The sequence below is a fragment of the Protomyctophum bolini genome (genome assembly GCF_963924005.1).
Source record: "Protomyctophum bolini genome assembly, chromosome: 17".
NCBI lineage: Eukaryota > Metazoa > Chordata > Actinopteri > Myctophiformes > Myctophidae > Protomyctophum > Protomyctophum bolini.
Genome location: NC_137878.1, coordinates 25,031,566 through 25,052,912, shown reverse-complemented (window position 1 = coordinate 25,052,912; position 21,347 = coordinate 25,031,566). Strand labels below are relative to the sequence as shown.

The 21,347-nt window shown below is 40.9% G+C and overlaps 1 protein-coding gene across 3 annotated transcripts; it reads left to right on the top strand.

The window, feature by feature from the left end:
• The first annotated feature begins 880 nt into the window (after positions 1-880).
• On the top strand, positions 881-21,244 carry LOC308331371 (neurocalcin-delta B). Of its 3 annotated transcripts, none has more exons than XM_080786788.1 (4): positions 881-1,144; positions 14,070-14,514; positions 15,867-15,972; positions 16,615-21,244. In XM_080786788.1, exons 2-4 carry the CDS (start codon positions 14,137-14,139, stop codon positions 16,704-16,706), a joined length of 576 nt encoding a protein of 191 aa, XP_080642914.1. In that variant the 5' UTR covers positions 881-1,144; positions 14,070-14,136; the 3' UTR covers positions 16,707-21,244. The 3 variants fall into 3 exon arrangements, with proteins under 3 accessions (XP_080642914.1, XP_080642915.1, XP_080642916.1); XM_080786789.1 differs by lacking the exon at positions 881-1,144 and adding an exon at positions 1,166-1,228; XM_080786790.1 differs by lacking the exon at positions 881-1,144 and adding an exon at positions 11,097-11,138.
• Positions 21,245-21,347: the final 103 nt, after the last annotated feature.

The following is a 21,347-nucleotide window of genomic DNA, read 5'->3' as shown; positions in this document are numbered from 1 at the left end:
CATTGTGCATTGTAATGCTATTTTAAAGTTGGCAGTTTGGACATGTTTATTTTTGCTGACTCAACGTGAACTCTGGGTTCACAATGTACTGTATAAGGCCATTAAGAAACCGTCCCTTCCTTGGACACAAGCTGAATAAGCCCTGTAGCTTTGACCTCACTAATCCCCTTAGGCAAAGCACGTCTTCCAATGTGCTGCCTTCCTTGAGCACACCTGGTCCTGCCCTGGCTGCCCATATAGCCTAACCTGGAAACTGTCTTTTGCAATTTAATTGTCATTAATGCATTTCCTTTATAATGCACACCTGACTTAAATAGTCAATTGTCTATTGATTTTCCAACTGCATAAACAGCAATGCAGTAGTATAGCAAGACAAATAAATAACCAATCATGTAGAAGACAAATATGTATTATGAGATTATCCATATCTAGATATAATGAAGGCTCTTTTTCCCCCCACCATTAATTATTTTTGTCATCCATTTATACACGTGTTTGACTGACAGCTCACTGGCCCCTTTTCCACCGTTCCCAATGGGAACCGGTTCAGTATTAATATTGATCCTAGATTCCTATAAACAATTTAATATAGCTAGGGTATATTTTGCCCACCAATTTTGGAGCTCTGGCTCATGGACTAAAAACCAAAAAGAACTGAACCGGTTCCCAACTTCCCATTGGGAACCAACCGGTGGAAAAGGGGTCACTGTGAACTTTCACTCTTGGGGGTCTGTCTGGTCTGTCTGTGTCAACCCCATCATTCGGGGCGCTGGGGTGGTTTTGTTGCCAGGCCAACGCGCAGCCAGTCTTTCCATTGGCTCCAGGCGCACCACGTGTCCATGCTGACGTCAGGGTTGTGGGGCTTTGTGGAGGAGCTGCACAACCTGCGGCTTGGATTGCTGGAGATACTTTTGGACTTGGAAACCAACGTAACGGGAGCCGATCGAGGATCTCCGGGCAGCAACCTGTTGCTTCAAAGTCTTCTTATTTATTCACATACAGAAAGAACTTAAGAAGCCACTCTCTGCTGTCACCTCTGTGGAAGAAGAAGGAAAGAAGCTCAATGGACTATCATTAAATTAAAACTTCCAGGACTTACATCCCCTCCTCCTCCCCAACACGGCACAACAACTTGCAAAGCGAGGTAGGTGGCGGTGGTGGTGGTTATAAGTATGATCTGCTTCCTGTTCATTAGCCTACAATTGTAGGCTTTATGCAGACGGCTCAGGTGAGGTTTTAATATGCGGTTTTTTTGCACCAATATGAACATGGGAGCAATATATTTGTGAATGTGTAGCCATGAAGTTCGACGATAATTGTTGAAGTTCAAGTTGTAGCCTATGGCGTTTCTCCTGAGTCCTGGTGCATATGGTGTATGTTTGTTATTGTTTGTATGATGAATAACTAAGTAACTGATAAGACAATGTACCAGCAGTCTTGCAAAGTTGCACGGTAATCCCTGTTGAGTTAATTTAACTATGCGAATCAATGTACAATTGGACCATTTTGTATATTCGAGTCTTAAGACTGGCAGAGGGAGGGATACATTTAAAGTTTAAACGTCTGTCTGGTGCCGTTGCTTCCTAAAGGTTTACAATGGCAGAAGGGCTTTATAATAACGTTTGTTTTTCCGTTCATAATAACGTTTCTCGACCATTTTCATTTTTGTAGAATGAATTATAAGAACAGGAAGTGAAAGGAAAAACATCTTCTTTCTTATTACACACCCCAGGGGACCTGAGTTTGGGGATGTTATGTATAGTGGAATGGAGTGTTTAGTCTAAGGTTTAGTCAGACAAATATAGTTCACATTCTCACCCTCTAATCATTTTTTTTACTGAGCTCAAGGGGGCAAAATGGCAAATATATGGGTGATCTTTGATTTGGCCACAAAACTTGCATCATACTAGTGTATATAAAATATAATATACCAAATGTCAAATGTCAAAGAGAACTTGAGAATGACAGGGGTGAAAAAATAGAAGACAAACATTCACGGACTGAGAGACGGGAGGGTGGGGGCGTCTGATTGGTAGATCAGTGGTTCCGGGAGTTCCTAACCCCCCCTCCATTTGTACACTCTCAGAGTTAAATTAACATTTGATTTTACAATTTAAATAGGAGGTCCCAAAGATAGAAATGTCATTAAATGGGGGTCCGTCCATAGTCAAATGCATGACAAACTGGGGGTCCTTGTTGACATTAAAAAGGTTGAGAAGCACTGCTAGAGCCGTAAAAGTCTTCTCTTATGGGGGGGGTCCCTGGCATATCTTTTCAAATGGGTGTCTGTGAGCTTAATATTAAGTGACAATTTGGGGGTCCTTGACATGAAAAGGTTTGGGAACCACTGTGCTAGATGATCGAACGGATACCGGAGAACTCGCCAGTTTACCAAGTCGCCGCGGCAAGATTTCTTCATCAATGTCTTCATCGTTATGCTAACATGCTGTCTTCATCAGTGTAGTATGTCAAACTCACAGATGTTATAGTTCATTTCCAAAGTGATCAAATTATTTTGTGCAATTAAGTGGTCAGCTAGATCAGGGGTTTTCAACTGATTGTGAACGAGGGACCACCACACTGACTTCGAATCAACCTGGGGACCACTATTGTGTTGGGTGGGCTAAGATTAGTGCTTTTATAAGTTAACACTTGCTATGCATCCATACATCCCACGTTTCTCAACCGTTGACTACTACTGGTAAAATGTCCTAATAACTCAACCAGACAATCCGGTACACTTCCCCCTTCTTGAGATTCTAACTCCCTTTTTCTGTTGAATTTCTTGAACTCCAACCTGTCAGTAAATGACTACATGGATGGACTCATCATAGGTCACTAGGTCATTCAGTTCACGGTTTCTCAACTAGTGGAAAAAACATTTTAAACAAATCAACAAATCCTACATTACTAAATGCATGGTCAGGGACCACATGCAATACCTCCACGGACCACCAGTGGTCCACGGACCACTTGTTGAAAACCCATGAGCTAGAACTAGATAATGATAAAAAGGTGAGTATACAATGATAAGTACTAAGTAGATATGTTTACTAATGAATTACATTGTTTCGGTACTTTTAGCATTCCTAATTTCTCTAGTGTAAACTCTAAACAACTATCCTCTCTCTCTCTCTCTCTCTCTCTCTCTGTCTCTCTCTCTCTCTCTCAATTCAATGCAATGTAAATGAAGGTGAAGTAAAACTAAAATGCACTAAATCGCGGCGAATCGGTAAACTGGCGAGTTCTCCGGATACCGATAGAACAAGGTAGGAGAAAGGCTGCATGGGCTGTCTGTCTCCACCGCCAAGACCTGTGGAGGTGGTCACAAGGGTGGAGGTGGTGGTCACAATCACAAGGGTGGAGGTGGTGGTCACAAGGGTGGAGTCTGGAGATAATGGCCCCCTTAGTGTGTTTGAATCGTCCCTCCAACGCTCTTTAGGATGCTGAATGTATACTCTAAATTTAAACCTTGTTCTATATTGGGTCCATGTGGGTGTTTTTGTGTGCTTGTATTTTGGCCCAGACTGGTCACGGTATGGTGGCAGCGTCCCCTGTAGTTAGCTAGTCTCGTCTGTGCTGCTGTGTGTGTCCCGTTGAATTGAAGTTTGAACTCGGCCTTCAGTGGAGGACACTGAATGACGGTTGATGATGATTATGGCGCAATGACATTTGGTGAAAACAAACGATGTATGCACCCCGTGGAAACAAATGCTAAAAGTAAAGGAACCATATAAAGAATTGAATGAACAAAAGTGAGTGGAAACAAATACTAAAGAGAATGTAGAGAAGGAACCATATTGACTATTCTGAGACAATATGGATGTTTTGCATAGAAAGCCACATGGTAAAAGGTCCAGAATGAGGTCATGGCAGACTGTGACGGATGAGCTGGAGCCAGGGTTCACTTCTGTAAGCAGATTGACATTTCAATTGACATATTATGAACATATAGCCTTTGTTCTTTACAGAAGACTCTCTGGCATGTCTGTATAAATAAACATGTGTTTGTGGAGGCTATCTAATCCTGTGTGTGTGTGTGTGTGTGTGTGTGTGTGTGTGTGTGTGTGTGTGTGTGTGTGTGTGTGTGTGTGTGTGTGTGTGTGTGTGTGTGTGTGTGTGTGTGTGTGTGTGTGTGTGTGTGTGTGTGTGTGTGTGTGTGTGTGTGTGTGTGTGTGTGTGTGTGTGTGTGTGTGTGTGTGTGTGTGTGTGTGTGTGTGTGTGTGTGTGTGTGTGTGTGTGTGTGTGTGTGTGTGTGTGTGTGTGTGTGTGTGTGTGGTGAAAGTTTGTGATCATGATATAGAGAGGCAGAATGTGTGAATTTAACAAACCGTGAGTGAGAGAGTCATTTGACTTCAATTAACCACTAACGTCCCTATTCTGGACATATCATCATGGTACACAAACTTTTTTACTTAAACCATTTCCTACAAGCTCAAAATGTGTCTCAGTGTATTCTGAGCTTGTAAATTGGCTATTTTCAGCAAAAAAGATTTGGTGTAGAGGGGGGGGGGGAAATGAGGTTGCCAAATAAATTAACTTAATTAAGCAGTATTCTTCTGGACATATCATGGTACACAAACTTTTTTACTTCTACAAGCTCAAAATGTGTCTCAGTGTATTCTGAGCTTGTAAATTGGCTATTTTCAGCAAAAAAGATTTGGTGTAGACTAGGGGGAAAAAAGGAGGTTGCCAACTATGCCAAGCACTACAGACCCTACGGGAGCAGGTCAATAATGTGTAGGGAAGGGATCAAGTGCTTAATGAAACTCATGTTGTCACAGACCCTGTGGATGCTGACATCTGTCTCAAGCACACTAGGAATTTTCAGCTCACATTTTTTAGGTTGCCCGGACAGCAGCAGCCAAGCTCTGACCTTACAAAATGACAGATGAGATAGGCCAGGGTGACAGTAAGAAATGATTCAGTGAGCAACCTCAAAGTCGTGATCTGTGAAGTGAACGTCACGGCACCAAAGTTAAAGTAGAGGCCAATGGTTTGGCTTGGAATGTGTAACGGGTATCACAAATGTATCAAAATCAAAACAAGTTTAGGGACAAATCAGGCAATTAAGAGAAATGTTATTATTATGAAATATTCTGTCTGGTAGTGGCTAGACTGGCTACAGGAGTTGCCTGTGAAATCAGGGGTTGCCATTGGGACAACTTATTACATTTGATGAAGAACTTAAAAAATGCTGTTGCCCAAACTAGTCTAAAAGTAGTCCTGTATGAATTCTGAAGAACTTGAAGTGTGAAGTTATTATATAGGATGTGAGAGTTGCTTGTGGAAACATTGCATCAGTGCCAATGTTTGCTTTCCTTTCTGGTATTAGCCTAGTAGCCAAAAAGTGAACCCGGACATGTTGAGTACACCAAGGTTTTATGTTGTAAATGTTTAGTATGGGTCCCCAGCATGTAGAAACTGCCGGATGCTAACTTGCATATGTTGAGCAATTTTCATAATTGGCATAATATGTGACCATGCCATTAACAACCTACTGTATAGAAGGCAAAATATTCAAAATTTCATCATGCTTTATCTAGCATGTGACATGTCAAACTAGGGGGTTTTCATGATGCTGAATCCATTCCAAGCATTAGTTTTGCAAAAGAAACACTCATTGGGCTTTAAACGGCCATGCCCACATCAATTTGTGATGACGGCATTGACCGTTTTTAGCCAAATGAGCCCAAAACTAATGCTTGCAATGGATTCAGCATCATTGAAAACCCCCTAGTTTGACACATCACATGCTACATAAAGCATGACTACATTTTGAATATTTTGCCTTCATACATTATGCCAATTATGAAAATTGCTCAACACATGCAAGTTAGCATCTAGCAGTTTCTACATGCTGGGGACCCATACTAAACATTTCTAACATAAAACCTTGGTGTACTCAACATGTCCGGGTTCACAATGGGGCTCTATGGGCTGGCTACTAGACTAATATACAGTCTCTTTACTATTCCATCTTCTGCCCACAACATACATTCATTGAAATCTGCCTCCACAGCGAATTTAAATATCAACAGAAAAGCTGTTGTCACGTCAAACTAAGTGCATAACAAAGATGATGTACTTTTGGGAACAGATTCACTTTCAGGACTCATTGTGCTTTTTATAAATAACTCTTTTGAACGACAAACTACCTGTGCCAGATATCTGGAGAGTCCACCTAGCCCAAAGTTATGTTTTTTGACTGATATCTTGTAGTATACTGTAGGTAGGTAGGTAGATAGTTTACACACACACACACACACACACACACACACACACACACACACACACACACACACACACACACACACACACAAAAAACATGTTTTACATTTCACATAATTTTGGCTTCATAATTGCAGATACAGATAAATAAAAAGTAAAAATGGCCGTTCGAGCTCTAGTACAAACAGAGATGTGAAGGAAAGCGTGCGTGCGTGCGTGCGTGGTTATTGCTCGTCTATCAGGTGGTGAATGAATGACCTCATCCCTGCAACCAACCTGGTCAGAGCTGGATCATATTTCATCATGAATGATGTGTGTCAAATGGAAACCTTCTGTCCACAATCAGGCCTCTGTCCTGCCTTCCACTGTGGCTCTGTGCTTTTTAATGCCTGCTTTTTCTTCTCTTGTTTGCATTCTTTATTCTTTCCTCTTGGATTATTTGAGGGGCTCTTGGTCTAAGAAGCTTTAGCCTAGCCTACAGTACCTGCAGGTTATAAATGGAGTCTTCTTTCTGCCTGTTATGTAAGTGTAGATGACCTGAGAGGAATCCCTTCAGTTTGCTCTGCCAGGAATGATCCCTATTGCGTTACGGCATAAGGACGAGCACCATAAATATAGTCTCTGTTGGTCATTTTAAGTTCATGCTCAGTGGACTGGTTGTGTCCATCCACATTATAGCCTTTTTGAGTGCCGAGTTCTGCACAAATAATATCAATGCACAGATTGAAATAACTTAACATTTATGTCCCAATAATCTATTAATACAACAATGTTGTTGTAGGGCTGGGCGATATTGACAAAATCTAAAATCATTCCTGATATTTTTGACCATACAACTGTATTGTTGTTGTGATTATGATATCATATACTGTACATATTTAAACAAGCTCACAACATATCTAACACACAGGTAGAATACAACGATATAGTAACTGCATCGGAGAAAGAAAATGATTTTAATTTCGAGAATCGAAGTATATCAAAATGAAAACTGCAACATTGACAACGTTTTGCAATGCAGATAATCTGTATCGAATCGTTTTGCTATGCAAATTATCGATTGTATCAATAAATACTACATTTTTGTGTGTGGTAATTTGGAAATTTTTAGATGAAAAAAGTTTAATTAGTTTAAAATAATGTCAATGTCTTGTCAATGTATTTTAATAGATTTCAAATCATTGAATCGCATCAGATCGCCATAATGAACCAATATGTATCGTATCGTATCGCTGTTAAAATATATCGTTACGTTACAGCCCTACGTAACACATAATGCAACACATTTTAAACTACCCAGAACAAAGCTGTCTCCAACATCATGGCCATTGCTGGATATTGTTGCTGTCGGGACTCGGGAGGAAACCACTTAACTCCATTTTTGAGGTTTTAGATTTTTTTCCCCCGTTGCATAAATCAGTGCTATTGAACACCCATTACGTCTGTGTGTTGTTTCGAAAATATTGAATCAATGGAAAACAGTAAACAAGAATTGATGACGTCAATTGCCTTATATCCCATGGCTGAGAGGTCAGCTAGAGGCAAAACGTGTGTGTGGTTGCCTAGAGACGAGGCAGCCAATCAATCAGGACGTTAGGTTGTCGGTACAGCCAATGAGAAATGCAGGTCTCAACTATATACAGCAATGGACCCTAAAACTGTCTGCTAAGTTAAAGCAACTAACTCCACCACCTCACCTCCTCCTCTCATGCAAGTAATTGACAATATATAAAGCCACAACACCAACTTTGATGAGGCAGTATTGCTTCGTTTTAAAAATGTAAGGTTTTCTTAGTTAATTGTCTTAGTTATCGCTGCTTGACACTGCATAACTGCATGTCATGATGTGAGCCTGAAATGATACAGTACATAGCAGTCACATAGAAAATAAATGAACACTATTCTATCAGTATAGAAATATTTAGGAAATAAGCTATAGGCTATTTTGTGCAACAAATATGTAAGAAAATATATTTTAGAGTCCAAAATGTAGTATCTAGAACCTAGATTTCCAGGGTGACCGTGTCCTGTGATGACATGTGTTTTTATCGTGAGAGTGACGGTCTGTTCTTGTCTGGCTAATACTCCTACAGTTTGAGGTCAAAGACTTTCTCTATCGCAGCCTTTGATCTTCTCAGACACGGATCAGAAAGTTTACCTAGAGCCCTGTTGTTCTTTGCTCTCGCCCAGTCCTTGACCATAAGGCCAGTGACATTAGGACTCGGAGTTCAGCCGTGTCGCTGGTTATGCAACCGTGTCGTCATTGGCTTTCTAGTAGCGTCAGGTGTAAGAGCCTTAAAGGTTAATTGCAGTTGGCCGTGGTCTCAAAGCATTGAGGTCCCAGAAATAGCTGAGTCCTTCTTAGGCTGCAATTGTCCTAGACATGTTCAAGTGCACTTTGATCTCTTCTCCCTCCCTTCACATCGTTCTTTAAAAAAAGAAGAAAAAAAAGAGGTACATGACGTGTTATGGTTGTACACTGGGGGAAGAGCCTGGAATATTAACATGGACATCAATCAATTATTATCTATAAATGCACCCTGTTTCTGTTTGTCTGTATACGTTTGTAATGCACGACTTCAAATTCGACACACGGGTTCCACTTCCACACCCCAGCAGGGGGTGCAGTGCCAAAAGGCCTGTGCACGGGATCTGTAAAGGCCCTGTCCATGGTCCCTATATGGAGCTGGCCAGTTCTGACATCACAACACTCCATTTGGGCTTGCCTGACACAGAAACCCCATAAATTGGCCTGTTCTGACATCACAACACTCCCTATTTGGGCATGCCTGACACAGAACTCCATATATGGGCTGTTCTGACATCACAACACTTAATGGGCATGCCTGACACAGAGCTCCATATATAGGAATAAAGGGAGACAGAGAGACGCATACAGAAATCTCCATATATGGGCATAAAATGGACACAGACAGATGGGTGGAATGGGTACTCTGCATTTCCAGATGGTTGTCCAGAACCAGCACAAAAGCCTCAGTTGGCATGTGTGACAAAGAACTCCATACTGTATATGGGCATAACGGGGACACATGCATAATAACTGGGCGGGGCATGCATTTCCAGGTTGTCCAGAAGCAGCACAAAAGCCTCCAGTCACAACACAGGCTCCCCACCGCTCTAGTATTTTAAATGTCGAGTTACCGGTTGTATGGTGGCCACAGCAATCAATTGTTGACAAATGTGTTCCATTCTTTGTTTTAGATAAGATAAGTGTCGTAGTAGCAAGTTAGCAACAGCAGTAAAGGTGACCGGAATGGGAAAAGAGTCAAGAGAGACAATCAAATGCAAGTATAAATGTGCAGTTTATTACCAGTGAGTGAATATAATTATGAATGATATATTATATTTCAATTGCCTATCAACAATTAATAGGAGTGAATATTAATCATTAATCATTCATCATCCGGCCTAGTAGTCATGTGCAGTTTGTGCAATGCAGTTCACCCGAGTCAATTGTAATCCAAAACAACAGACAGTGCCATTTTATAGAAAAGGATAAACAAGTGGTGCCATCATCAGACAGAGTTTATGAATGAAATAAACTGATGCCATCATCAGACAGAGTTTATGAATTAAATAAACTGATGCCATCATCAGACAGAGTTTATGAATGAAATAAACTGATGCCATCATCAGACAGAGTTTATGAATGAAATATACTGATGCCATCATCAGACAGAGTTTATGAATGAAATATACTGATGCCATCAGCAGACAGAGTTTATGAATAAAATATACTGATGCCATCAGCAGACAGTTTTTGAATGAAATATACTGATGCCATCAGCAGACTTTAGAGTCCATGGTATTCATACTAAAATGGCTTCTTTAGCAAGACAAATCAGGAGAAAATCTACTTTGTTTGTTATCGACATTTCTTTTATTCTTTATCCCAGCAACGAACTCTTGCGAGATTTGGGAGGAGTCCGGAAGCCTCTCTCTGTCCATCTGCAATTTGACGGACAACACATTTTTAAGATGACAATATGTGAATATATGTGAAATGAATGGACACGTTCTCACATTGTCACTTATCTTTAGAGAATCATGTGAGTTTGACTGAGAGACATACAGTATGTCTCATGGCATTGGTATATAGAACACGGTAGGCTACTGTGTTACTTGCAACTCAACAACTCCCTGCCAAACTTTTTACATGACTAATTATCACGCAACACTCGTACAGCAGAAGGAACATAAATAACACTCGTCCATGTGCAAAATGTGGACGATTAAAACCCCATGCTGAATACTGTAGATCACAATCTATAAAATGCATACATAATAGCGCTTTGGGCATCAAAGTAATATTTATATAATGATTTTTTCTTTTTTTTTTCTTTCAAGCCATCAATTTGTGAAACTTAAATTATTATGGTTTGAAATCTAAACATGCTGTAAGAACAAGAAGTCACCAACATGGCTGTGAATAGACAGGTGACATGACAGATCAGATGTCCCGTGTTGGAGTGATCTCTCTCTCTCTGTCGTGTACTTTGCCGCAGCAGCTAGCCTGCCTGACCCAACATTGTTGATGCTATCTGTCATTATCCCCGCGCTAAGCTTAGAACGGGCTCTACTCCTCTACATCCTGCTATCTGTGTGCAAGCGGGGATGAGTAGCACATTGAGCCACAGAGCCACCCCCTCCCTCCCCTCCCCTCTCCCGGTGCACAGCGTTGGGGTCTGTGCCAGTGCTACTAGTAGCCGTCAGGCTCCACAACCACAGCCTAACGTTCTGCCACACGAGAACTTAAGACCTGCACTGTCTGTTCCGCTCTCTGGGATTAATGGCTCCTGCTTGACTCTGGCACACTTTGCACATGGACTACTGGGATGTACGCCACATAGCCGTGACAGATGCTTGCGCTTCTGAGGATAACGTTTGTAAGGTTTATTCATTACTCGTTGGGTACTACCGTACTATACTCATGTTGGTGCTGTACGTACTATCTATATACTGCTAAAAGGCCTGTTCATATATCTCTCTCATTCATTCAAGTTTTATTTATTCTCGAAATTACACTTGAGTAATCAAACTCATTGTCAGTGTCGTCAAGTAATACAATATAAAAAATATCACAATACATTAGAAGATCAGGAAAAAGAAAACAAAAGGTATACATGTGAATTACATATAGGTCACAAATGGAAGCTAAAAACAGTTACATATTGTGGGGATCTGTATGCTCACCAAGGTTTTAAAACGACTCGAGGGTACCAATGTGGTCAATTTTATTATGTAGTTTGCAGGTCATTCCATGTATTGGGGCCACAGAATCTAAAAGCAGATCTACCAAGTTCAGAGTTAACTTTTGGTACCTTGAATTTGGGGAAATGACTTGATCTGGTGTGGTAGGGCTCAGAGTCCCATTTCAGAAATGATGAGATCATAGTCAAAGTGATAGTCTGTACTTTATATCCATTCATATATCCACTCACAATAGATGTATATCAGGCATATATTCACTGTAATATATTCATCTCTCACTGTTAAACTAATTGTACATTTTTGAGTGGTGCAACCACTCCAAGGAACAGCAATGTCCGTCCTAACCTATGTGACTATGTTTAGAGTACCAGTAGGGGCAAAAGTGGCGCTGTTGTGCCAGAAACAGAGAGAGATAGTGTTGCACTGTTGCCTGCTAATTACAGAGAGAGAGGCAGAGGGAGAGGAGTTGCACCACTCAGTTCACACAGGTGTGATTTTTGAGTGGTGCAACCACTCCTACAACCAGCAATGTCTGTGTGTACCAGTACCTACCTACCTACCTATCTACCTACCTACCTAGTCCTACCTATGTGTATCTGAGCACGAGTATATGACGAGTATATGACTTACTTAGTACCAGTAGGGGGCACCAGAAACGGAGATAGTGCTGTGCCTGCTGCCTGCTAATGAGAGAGAGAGGTGGGGGGGAGGGCGATTGCACCACTCAGTTCACACGGGTGTGATTTTTTTTATATTATCCAGATACTGCTGAATGCAGCATAGGAGTACCTCTCTCTATTCTTACCTGTACTTAGTGTATACTGTGTTTCCCGTAAGAGGGCACTTTTGGACAAAAATAGCAGACCTACAAGCTCACAAGAGCTTGTAGATCTACTATTTTCGGGGTGCAACCCAGCACTCTTTAGCTAGTGGAGAAGGCAGGTGTAACGACATGGATTTCTAAAAAACATTGTTCAGCGCAAAATACTGCGTTCAAGTTCAGTATAATGGCAAGTATAATGGCTTGGGAAAGAGTGGCATTTTGCATTTCTTTCACCATATTATAGTACATGCTGCACTCGTGGTCTGGGGAGGGCAGTGGTTTTACAGACGGGTAAAAGGGGCAGGGGCTGAAGCCCCCTTTGATGTCTGTGTGCACGTCCCTGGCTGTTGCTGCAAACACTTGCATTTCCCCATGGTGATCAATACTTATTTTAATGATTTGTCTTTGGCCTGATGAGCTGGGTAGCAGTTAGTTAGTAGCCACTGCCAGTAGGGATCGGCAATTAATCTGTCAACACATCAGTATCGGCCGATATTGGCCTTAAAATGCAATATAGGTAACAAATCGATATCAAAATATCGGTTTTAGCAGATATTTTATTTTGAAAAATAAATAACAAAGCTAACAAAGCCTGAAAAGGCCTTTTTTTTCTGCAAATTCTATCAGTGTTTTCTGGGGAAGCTTTCAAAGGAGTCAACAAGTTGGAACATGTTTTAATAAATGTATACGGTCTGCATTCAAGCTGTTTATGTTGGGACTTGGGATATTATGGGCCAACATTTCAATAACGATGCGTCCCTAGCTTTGGAATGAAGAGGCATTGCTTTTTTCAAATTCAGTTTATAAGCCTTTTTAACACAGAATGAGATCATACCGACCTCGTCACATCGGTTATATAATTAATTATATCGGATATCGATATCGCCGTACGTACGTCATCCGTACGTCACTAGTAGCCAGCTGTCCTGCATGGAGAAAGTGCTGAGAACATTAAGGATAGGATTTATAAACTCTATTTTAAGCTTTTATTTCCAGTTTTCTCCCAAGCCATTAATTTCAGAGGAGTGATTATCTTTTATATTGCACAACGTCGACATATGGGAGGATTAGGGCTGTCTGACGTCACCCATAGGTTGCGCCAGTGAGTGTGTATAAATATTGTGTTTATTTGACTCTTGAGAATTATGTATTTTCTTCTTTTTTTTCTCTTTGCTGCTGTTTACATGTGGGAGATCATGCCGAATGCATCGTCAAAAGAGAAAACGCAAAATATGTCAAGCGGTGTGTGATTTAACAAAAGCGCTGGTTGTGGTGACGTTAAAGCTTACACGCAAGTTTGTTACAGGAAGTTGCATCTGCAAAGACAGACACAGAGCATGCCTGCAGCAGTTTAGATTTTAGAAGACATTCTGCGTTATCATCAGGAAAGTCTCTTCAAACCGGCTGTGGTTGTTGAGCAGCTTGTAGCGTTTGGTGGTCTTGTGCAGCGAGCAGCAGTATGAGTGTATGTGCTTGCTGTGCTGTGACTCATCCCGATTCTGAAACGCTGCGTCTGTATATCAAACAGTGTATTTTAAGCTTGTCGCTCTGCCTCCGGTCGCTCCTCTGTTTATTTATTACAGTGAGTGAGAGTAGCTTTTATTGTCTTTTTTTTGTACCGATCTCATCTCGCCATCCTTCTCTCCTCTCCTCTCCTCCTCACCAAATATTCTATACTCTCAAGTTCATATACTGTAAATGCCTTTTTCCTAATGAGCGCGCTCTCTCTCTCTCTCTCTCTCTCTCTCTCTCTCTCTCTCCCCCCCTCCCCACTCTGTCACAGTTTAAAGGCTCCATCAACCTCGTCAACACAGCACAGCAGCAGCTGCAGCATCCATCGGTCGGTCACAATGGGCAAACAGAACAGCAAGCTCCGTCCGGAGATCATGCAGGACCTGATGGAGAACACGGACTTCACGGAGCACGAGATCATGGAGTGGTACAAGGGCTTCCTGCGGGACTGTCCCAGCGGCGCGCTCTCCATGGACGAGTTCAAGAAGATCTACGGCAACTTCTTCCCGTACGGCGACGCCTCCAAGTTCGCCGAGCACGTGTTCCGCACGTTCGACGCCAACGGCGACGGCACCATCGACTTCAGGGAGTTCATCATCGCGCTGAGCGTGACGTCGCGCGGGCGCCTGGACCAGAAGCTGAAGTGGGCCTTCAGCATGTACGACCTGGACGGGAACGGATACATCAGCAAGGCCGAGATGCTGGAGATCGTAACGGTGTGTGTGTGTGTGTGTGTGTGTGTGTGTGTGTGTGTGTGTGTGTGTGTGTGTGTGTGTGTGTGTGTGTGTGTGTGTGTGTGTGTGTGTTAAGGCATTCACATCTAGTCATTTTTGCTAGTTGACTAGTTGCCTAGTTTACTAGTCGACTAGTTCTTTAACTACCTATTATGTATTTTTTGGGGGGGAAATAAATATTTGTACATTGGTGACTATAACTATAATCTACCTGATCTTGAGGCCTACAAAAAACAAAAACGTTTTTTTTCTCATCAACTAGTCAACTAGTACCAACGAGGTCGACTAGTGGATTTACTAGTTGAATAGTCGACTAGTTGCTTAATGTGTGTGTGTGTGTGTGTGTGTGTGTGTGTGTGTGTGTGTGTGTGTGTGTGTGTGTGTGTGTGTGTGTGTGTGTGTGTGTGTGGTTGTGGGTGTGTGTGTGTGTCAATGTCCTGACATGACATCAACTTTCTTTGTTTGTTTGTTGTAATTTTTTACTTTTAGTCTTTTTTTTTTTTAGATTATTTTTAGATTTGTTTAGTCTGTCTGTCTTCTTACCTTAATACCAGTAACCATGTTGTTGCTGATGAATCATTTGCAATGTTTTGCTCTATCAGCTTCTACACAGACTGGATAATGTCCATGTCCATCATCTGTTCTGCCCCCATTTTTAGTTTCCCACAGCAGAAACAAAACGACTACTGTGTAATTTGAGTGAAAAATAGCACTTTTTCTCTCAGGTCGTCTGCACTGCACTTATCCATGGTGTATTTGTAGAACAAACTCCTCCTCACAGCCTCGGGTCTTCCTTTTGACTCAGCATGACAACAAGCAACTATGCAATTCTACAAAGCGTTTTCCCTTGTGTGTGTGTACTTAACAGCTCTAGTGTTGCTTTAAGATGGAAAAAACTCTTATTCAGCACAACATTAAGCCCTGGACATTGTCTTAAAAGGCATTCTGCTTCCCTCTAGCCACTTAATATTGGCATGTAAATTCATTAAAGCGGCTGTAAGTTACATTTTTAGTTCAAACAAAAAAGATTGTTGCTATAGACATATAAATCTCCGGCCGATAGGTGTGAACGATTTTGCCGACGTGTTAATGAGGGACGATTTAAAACAAAGGCAGCTTGCATGCTGTAGTTTGCTACTAAACAGATATTTGCATGCACAAGGCGTGCCAAAGTACCGGTAGGCTATCTTTTTGTTTTTTTTGCCCCGTCTCTTCAAAGTTAGACTGGGCCAGATCTAAACTGACTGGGGCCCCACGGCCCAGTATAATTACGGTATAATTGACATGATAAAGTATTTGCAATCCACTAAATGGAAATGTCGCCCCATCTTCAGGCCATCTACAAGATGGTGTCATCAGTAATGAAGATGCCTGAGGATGAATCCACACCGGAGAAACGCACAGAGAAGATCTTCAGGCAGATGGACACAAACCGAGATGGTAAGACGTTTTCACTTGAACCCATTCTGGGGGCGGGAACCCCCTTTTGGTGTTTAAAGCATTATGTTATGCTTTAGCTATTGAAAAGTGTGGTGCACATCTTTGAATATATATTCTTTCAGAGCAAACATTTTTAACTCAAATCTTTGCTTCTGGGGGGGGGGGGGGGGGGGGTTCCCTGGAACAACATATTTTCAGATGGCCAATTACATAGGGTCCTTAACATGAAAATGTTTGAGAACGACTGACATAGAAACATGATGTTTTTCTGGACACTGTCAGGATTTGTAGAATCGGGTCTAAATGAGAACCCGGGCTCCCCCAGAGTTGGTGTCAAAGTGTCCTTGAGCAAGACTCTGAACCCCTAATTGCTCCTGATGTGCTGGTTGGTGCCTTGCATGGTTTCCGCCGCCATCTGTGTATGAATGGGTGAATGTAATGTACAATCTATGTAATGAACCATTTACCATTTAGGGGAGACAGGGTGAGGAGAAAGAAGAATTAATGATAAAACTATTCTATTCTATTGCTATACTCTACAGGTTTCCCAGAAAGATGTCAGATTATCTTGATTAGTCAATAATATAATATAATAAACAAATAATCAAATGAACTGTCTCTGTCTCTGTCTCTCTCTCTCAGGTAAACTGTCCCTAGAGGAGTTTGTGGAGGGAGCTAAGAATGACCCATCCATCGTACGGCTGCTTCAGTGTGACCCCAGCAGTGCACAGTAGACGACACCAAATGGACTTCTTTCCCCCCGCTGTGGTTTGATTTAATTCAACTCCAATTTCAAAATCACTCGACCCCAACAGTGATTCCTAACATCGCATCACTTTAGCCTTGAGCTGACGAGGACATTTTGTGCAGAGTTGAGGCACATGTAAGGGACTACAGTACACATACTTACACAAACGCACAGCAACACGTTATTGTACGTGCTACAAATACCAAAGCTGATCATACTAAATGAAGAAAGTTAATGTCTGTACAGTACACGGTTTAATGCTGTCCCGTGCTTTATGAAACACAGGATATTCAATCTCTCACAGACATAACATGCGCATGCCTCTCTTCTCCCTCGCTCGGTGAAAACGCTCGAGTTACAAACAAACAAGGCCGATCCCACAACATCTGTGATGGATGGAGGAGGACTCTGATACCATCAAAAGACTTTTGCTTTTTAGTTTTGAACACAGAATCCATACTGTCATGTGTGTGGTTGTTGTGAATTGTGTAGTTTAGATTGTCCCAGCAGAGACATGAGGTTATTTAAAAACGACCTTCAGCGTTTGAGCCCTAATCCAAGTTCTCTGTTGTTTTATTACCTTTTATCTGTTTAACATTTGTTTTTATTTTGTTTGTATTTTTTAAGACATTGCTCTCAAGTTGTGTATATGGCGGTCTGCAGGTAATTTAGAAAGTATTGACTGATCTCCATTGTTCTGTTGTCTTGACTCCATGTGAACACTGGATTCAGTGTACTGTACCAGCTGTGAGACTACAAATGTTCATGACTTACTCTGTATGGATATGTACAAGGGATGTCTGGGAAACGTAGTGTCACCTATAGACAATTTTGTTTTTTTCCTGTTTACAAAAATATGTTTAAAACAATGTGACAACAAATCAAAATGGACTCATATTTTAACCTCAAAAAGGGGGGGGGGGGGGGGGGCATCCTGGACATCACATCATCACACCACCTATTTATTGCAAATTACATTTAACCCATTCTGAACGGGAACCACTTTTAGTGTTTAAAGCATTATGTTACACTTTAGCTATTGAAAAATAGCAGATCTACAAGCACTATTTTTTAAAAATCGTGAAAATGTGACGCAAATCTTCAGAGAGAACGTTTTTAACTCAAATCTTTGCTTCTGGGGGGTCCCTGGAACAACATATTTTCAGATGGGAGGTCGGCGGCCAATTACATATAATTCTGGGCCTTGACATACGTTTTTCTGAAAACTATCATGATTTAGACATTTGTAGAATCTGGTATCGGGTCGAAATGGGTTAAATGCAAGTTGGATGTCCGTACATGGACTCTCTAAGAATATAAACCGGCACAAATGCAAACCTTATGTTAAATATACAAGACGTTGACAAACAACATATAAAGACACAGGAGGTGTAATCCTCTTCAAGGAATGTATAATCAAGAGAATAGAAATAATATATTCCGTACATTGTATTCTTACCAACTCGGTTAGTGTGGGGGAATTTTGCCACGATGAAATGCATTCACTTTTATGGTTTTGACCATTTAAATTATTCATTTTATTGAGATGAATTGTACAGTATATTCATATTTATGCTAGAAATTGTATGGGATGGGTGTGGGGGGCTGGGGGTGGAATGGACCACACATTTTTGCTATGCATAACACTTTGAACATTCATACATAATAGTGTATATAATTTAGTAATGATATTACATTTGGCATTAAGAAAATAGCTTCAGTTATTGCAAGTGCACCACGGGCTACCCACAGATCATGTACCGATTGCATCATTCACTGACGGCATATCAGCAGGAAAGGGTAGCTGGTATATTTATTAGAGCCAGACAGTCATCGTCCCCGTTTTTTGACCTTTTTGACATTTGTATCAGCAATTATGCAGCTGTTCTGGTGTCTCATTTTGGTTGTCATTGGAGGTGAAAACGTTAAGATTTGAGACCTTTTTTCTATTTATTTTTTAAGCTCACAACCTGATGCAAGGCGCAATGTGGGCTTATGTTTTGACAAACTAAAAAAAGTGTTTTGCACACATCGGTCAAAACATCTAATTGGTCAAGGTCAGGACCACAAATCTGGCATTGGTTGAGCTCTAATATTCTAGTGCTTATGTGGGTAACGGGTACGGTCGCCCCTAAACCATCTCACCCCTCGATTTCTCCGCCAACCTTACTAAGAATAAGGTTAGAAATAAGGTTAGGGTTAGGCATAGTTTTACTGGGGTTAAGTCTAGGTATAGGGATAGGTTTAGGCATAGTTTTACTGAGGTTGAGGTTAGGAATAAGGTTAGGTTTAACCGTTTAACATACTTTACTTTAGAAATACCAGTTCCGCCGGCTGTCTGCTCGTGGGAATGGTGTATGTGAGTGATGTCAAAAGGCAAAGAAACGGAACAATCAACAGATCTATAAGCTCCAGAGCAAATGTCATTTGGAACCAAGTTTAAGCTGATGTTGACATCATGTGCACTTTTCTTTCCCAGTGTGTTGAGTGGAAACGTTTGTTTGCATGATCGCCCGGTTCAGATGATGGCAGGATTACAGATACGAAATCTAAAGGGATTTAGAACACCACTTGGGTGACAATCAGATTGGATAAAGTAAAGCAAAATCCATAGGTTTCAAGCTCTTAGGCTGCTGTGAGCTTGTAAAAGGGCTACAAAAAATGTTGACAAGATGTCTTGGTCATTCCTGTTACAAAAGCTATTCAAATGGCAGTCCATGGTGGCCAAATACAATTTGGGCGTCTCTGATATATGAAGATGTTTGAGAACCAGTGCTCTAGTAGTACATTGGGTATGCTTCACACCTGAATGCAAAAGCATGAACTGCAACTGGGAAGGAAAAGTGCAACTCTCTATTCCCCAAAACCTCTCAAGTCTCCGCTGCCATTTCAACTCGCTGACGAAAGTACTTCAGTCCGATATTTCATTCAGTAGCATCTTGTGGTCAAGTGCCAAATATAGACAAATAAAATAAAATAAAACACAGTATTGTATCAATTTATACTGTACAATTATCTGTCGAACAAAACTACCATTTTGTATTGTTACTTCTTTTTTTGTTGTTGCAATTTGTGTTCAGTGTAGGAATGTCCATTTTTGTTATCAAATAAAAAACAAAATGGAAAACTTGATTATCATTTATATGTAAACACATATATATTTTTGTAAATTGGTATTCTAGACGGGGAGATGAAGAGGTCTCTGTATTCACATCTTTATTCACTTTTCAACATAAACATGCACAATTTAAGGACATTTAATGAACCATCCGACAAGTGCCCTGCATCACCCTTCAGCAGGTGTTTATAATATCTTTGAATAATAACTATTTTTCTTGATAAGCCTTAAAAGTATCGTACACTAGGGTTTGTGGCATTTGTTGATATATACCATAAATGTTCCAACATAGCAGAACATTGGAAACTGGACATATCAAAATCACAAGGCCTTTCAAAAAAGGTGACCTACTTTTGAACATAGTGGAGATAATCCACTGTAATACCAAGTACTTGAGGTTCCTGGATAAGATGCAAAAAAATAAACATCCATTGTCATCAAAAGCAATAATAAATAAGACCACTAACAAATACGACATTATGAACAAAGACTGGCATGCAAATAGCTGCTAAGTTATTGAAAATAAGGACCACTTAATATATTCAAACTACGTCAAAATGTGACTTATGTACATCACATAGCATTTAATAAAGCTAATTATGACTTATTTGGCAAACACAAAAATCTATACAAAAATAATGTACTTTATACAATACAAATATAAATGCCTGGTACCGTAGGTGGAAATACAATCTGTTATAATATAAAACCCAATCCATGATATTTACATTGGAATGAATGAGCCCGGCTGGATAGTGTCCAAGTGGGAGAGGGTGGGGCTTTGCTAAAGGTGAATTACATTTGGCTCATCCCAGAGTTGTGGCAGGTGACCAAACTAGAGCCCACTATTCAAAGTGATACTTTTTTGCTTTTTTCTGACGTTGAAATCGGTTTGTAACCTACCACCCCTTGGAAATAAATCTTCCACAAATAATATCTATGCAGTGATATTAGTCTGGCTAGCTGATTTCCATTGACCATTTGCAGACAACGGCCATCTTGCCATCAGAGTTTGGAAGCACTCGTTTTCAGTAAAGCAACGTCCTGCTGCATTATGTGCAAATAGAAAACAGGTGGTATACGCAGGGCATTTGAGTGATATCTAACGAGCACTACCAAACTGCAACACTAGAAAAGGAATCACCTGCAAGGACACAAAGTAAACAAGCACTAGAAAGAGAGAAGTCAAGCTTTTCGTACAGCTGCAATGTTGGTGAGTTTGACGTTGTGTAACACAATCAGATAGGACTTTTCTGTTTGGATGAATGGGCTGCCAATGGGAAGTTGCACCTTGTTAGCACCTTGCCATTAACTTATACGGTAAGATGGCCGCGGTCTGCATATGGCCAATTGCACTCATTATTACACCAATCATCAGAGCATTCATTATCTAAATTAGTTGAGCAGTGTTTAATTTGCATGCTCTTTGTCTCCTTAACTGACACATGAAAGAAAAGGCACAGAACAGTATGTGAGTATTTAGAATCAGTTCACGAGGGTTTGACTGTT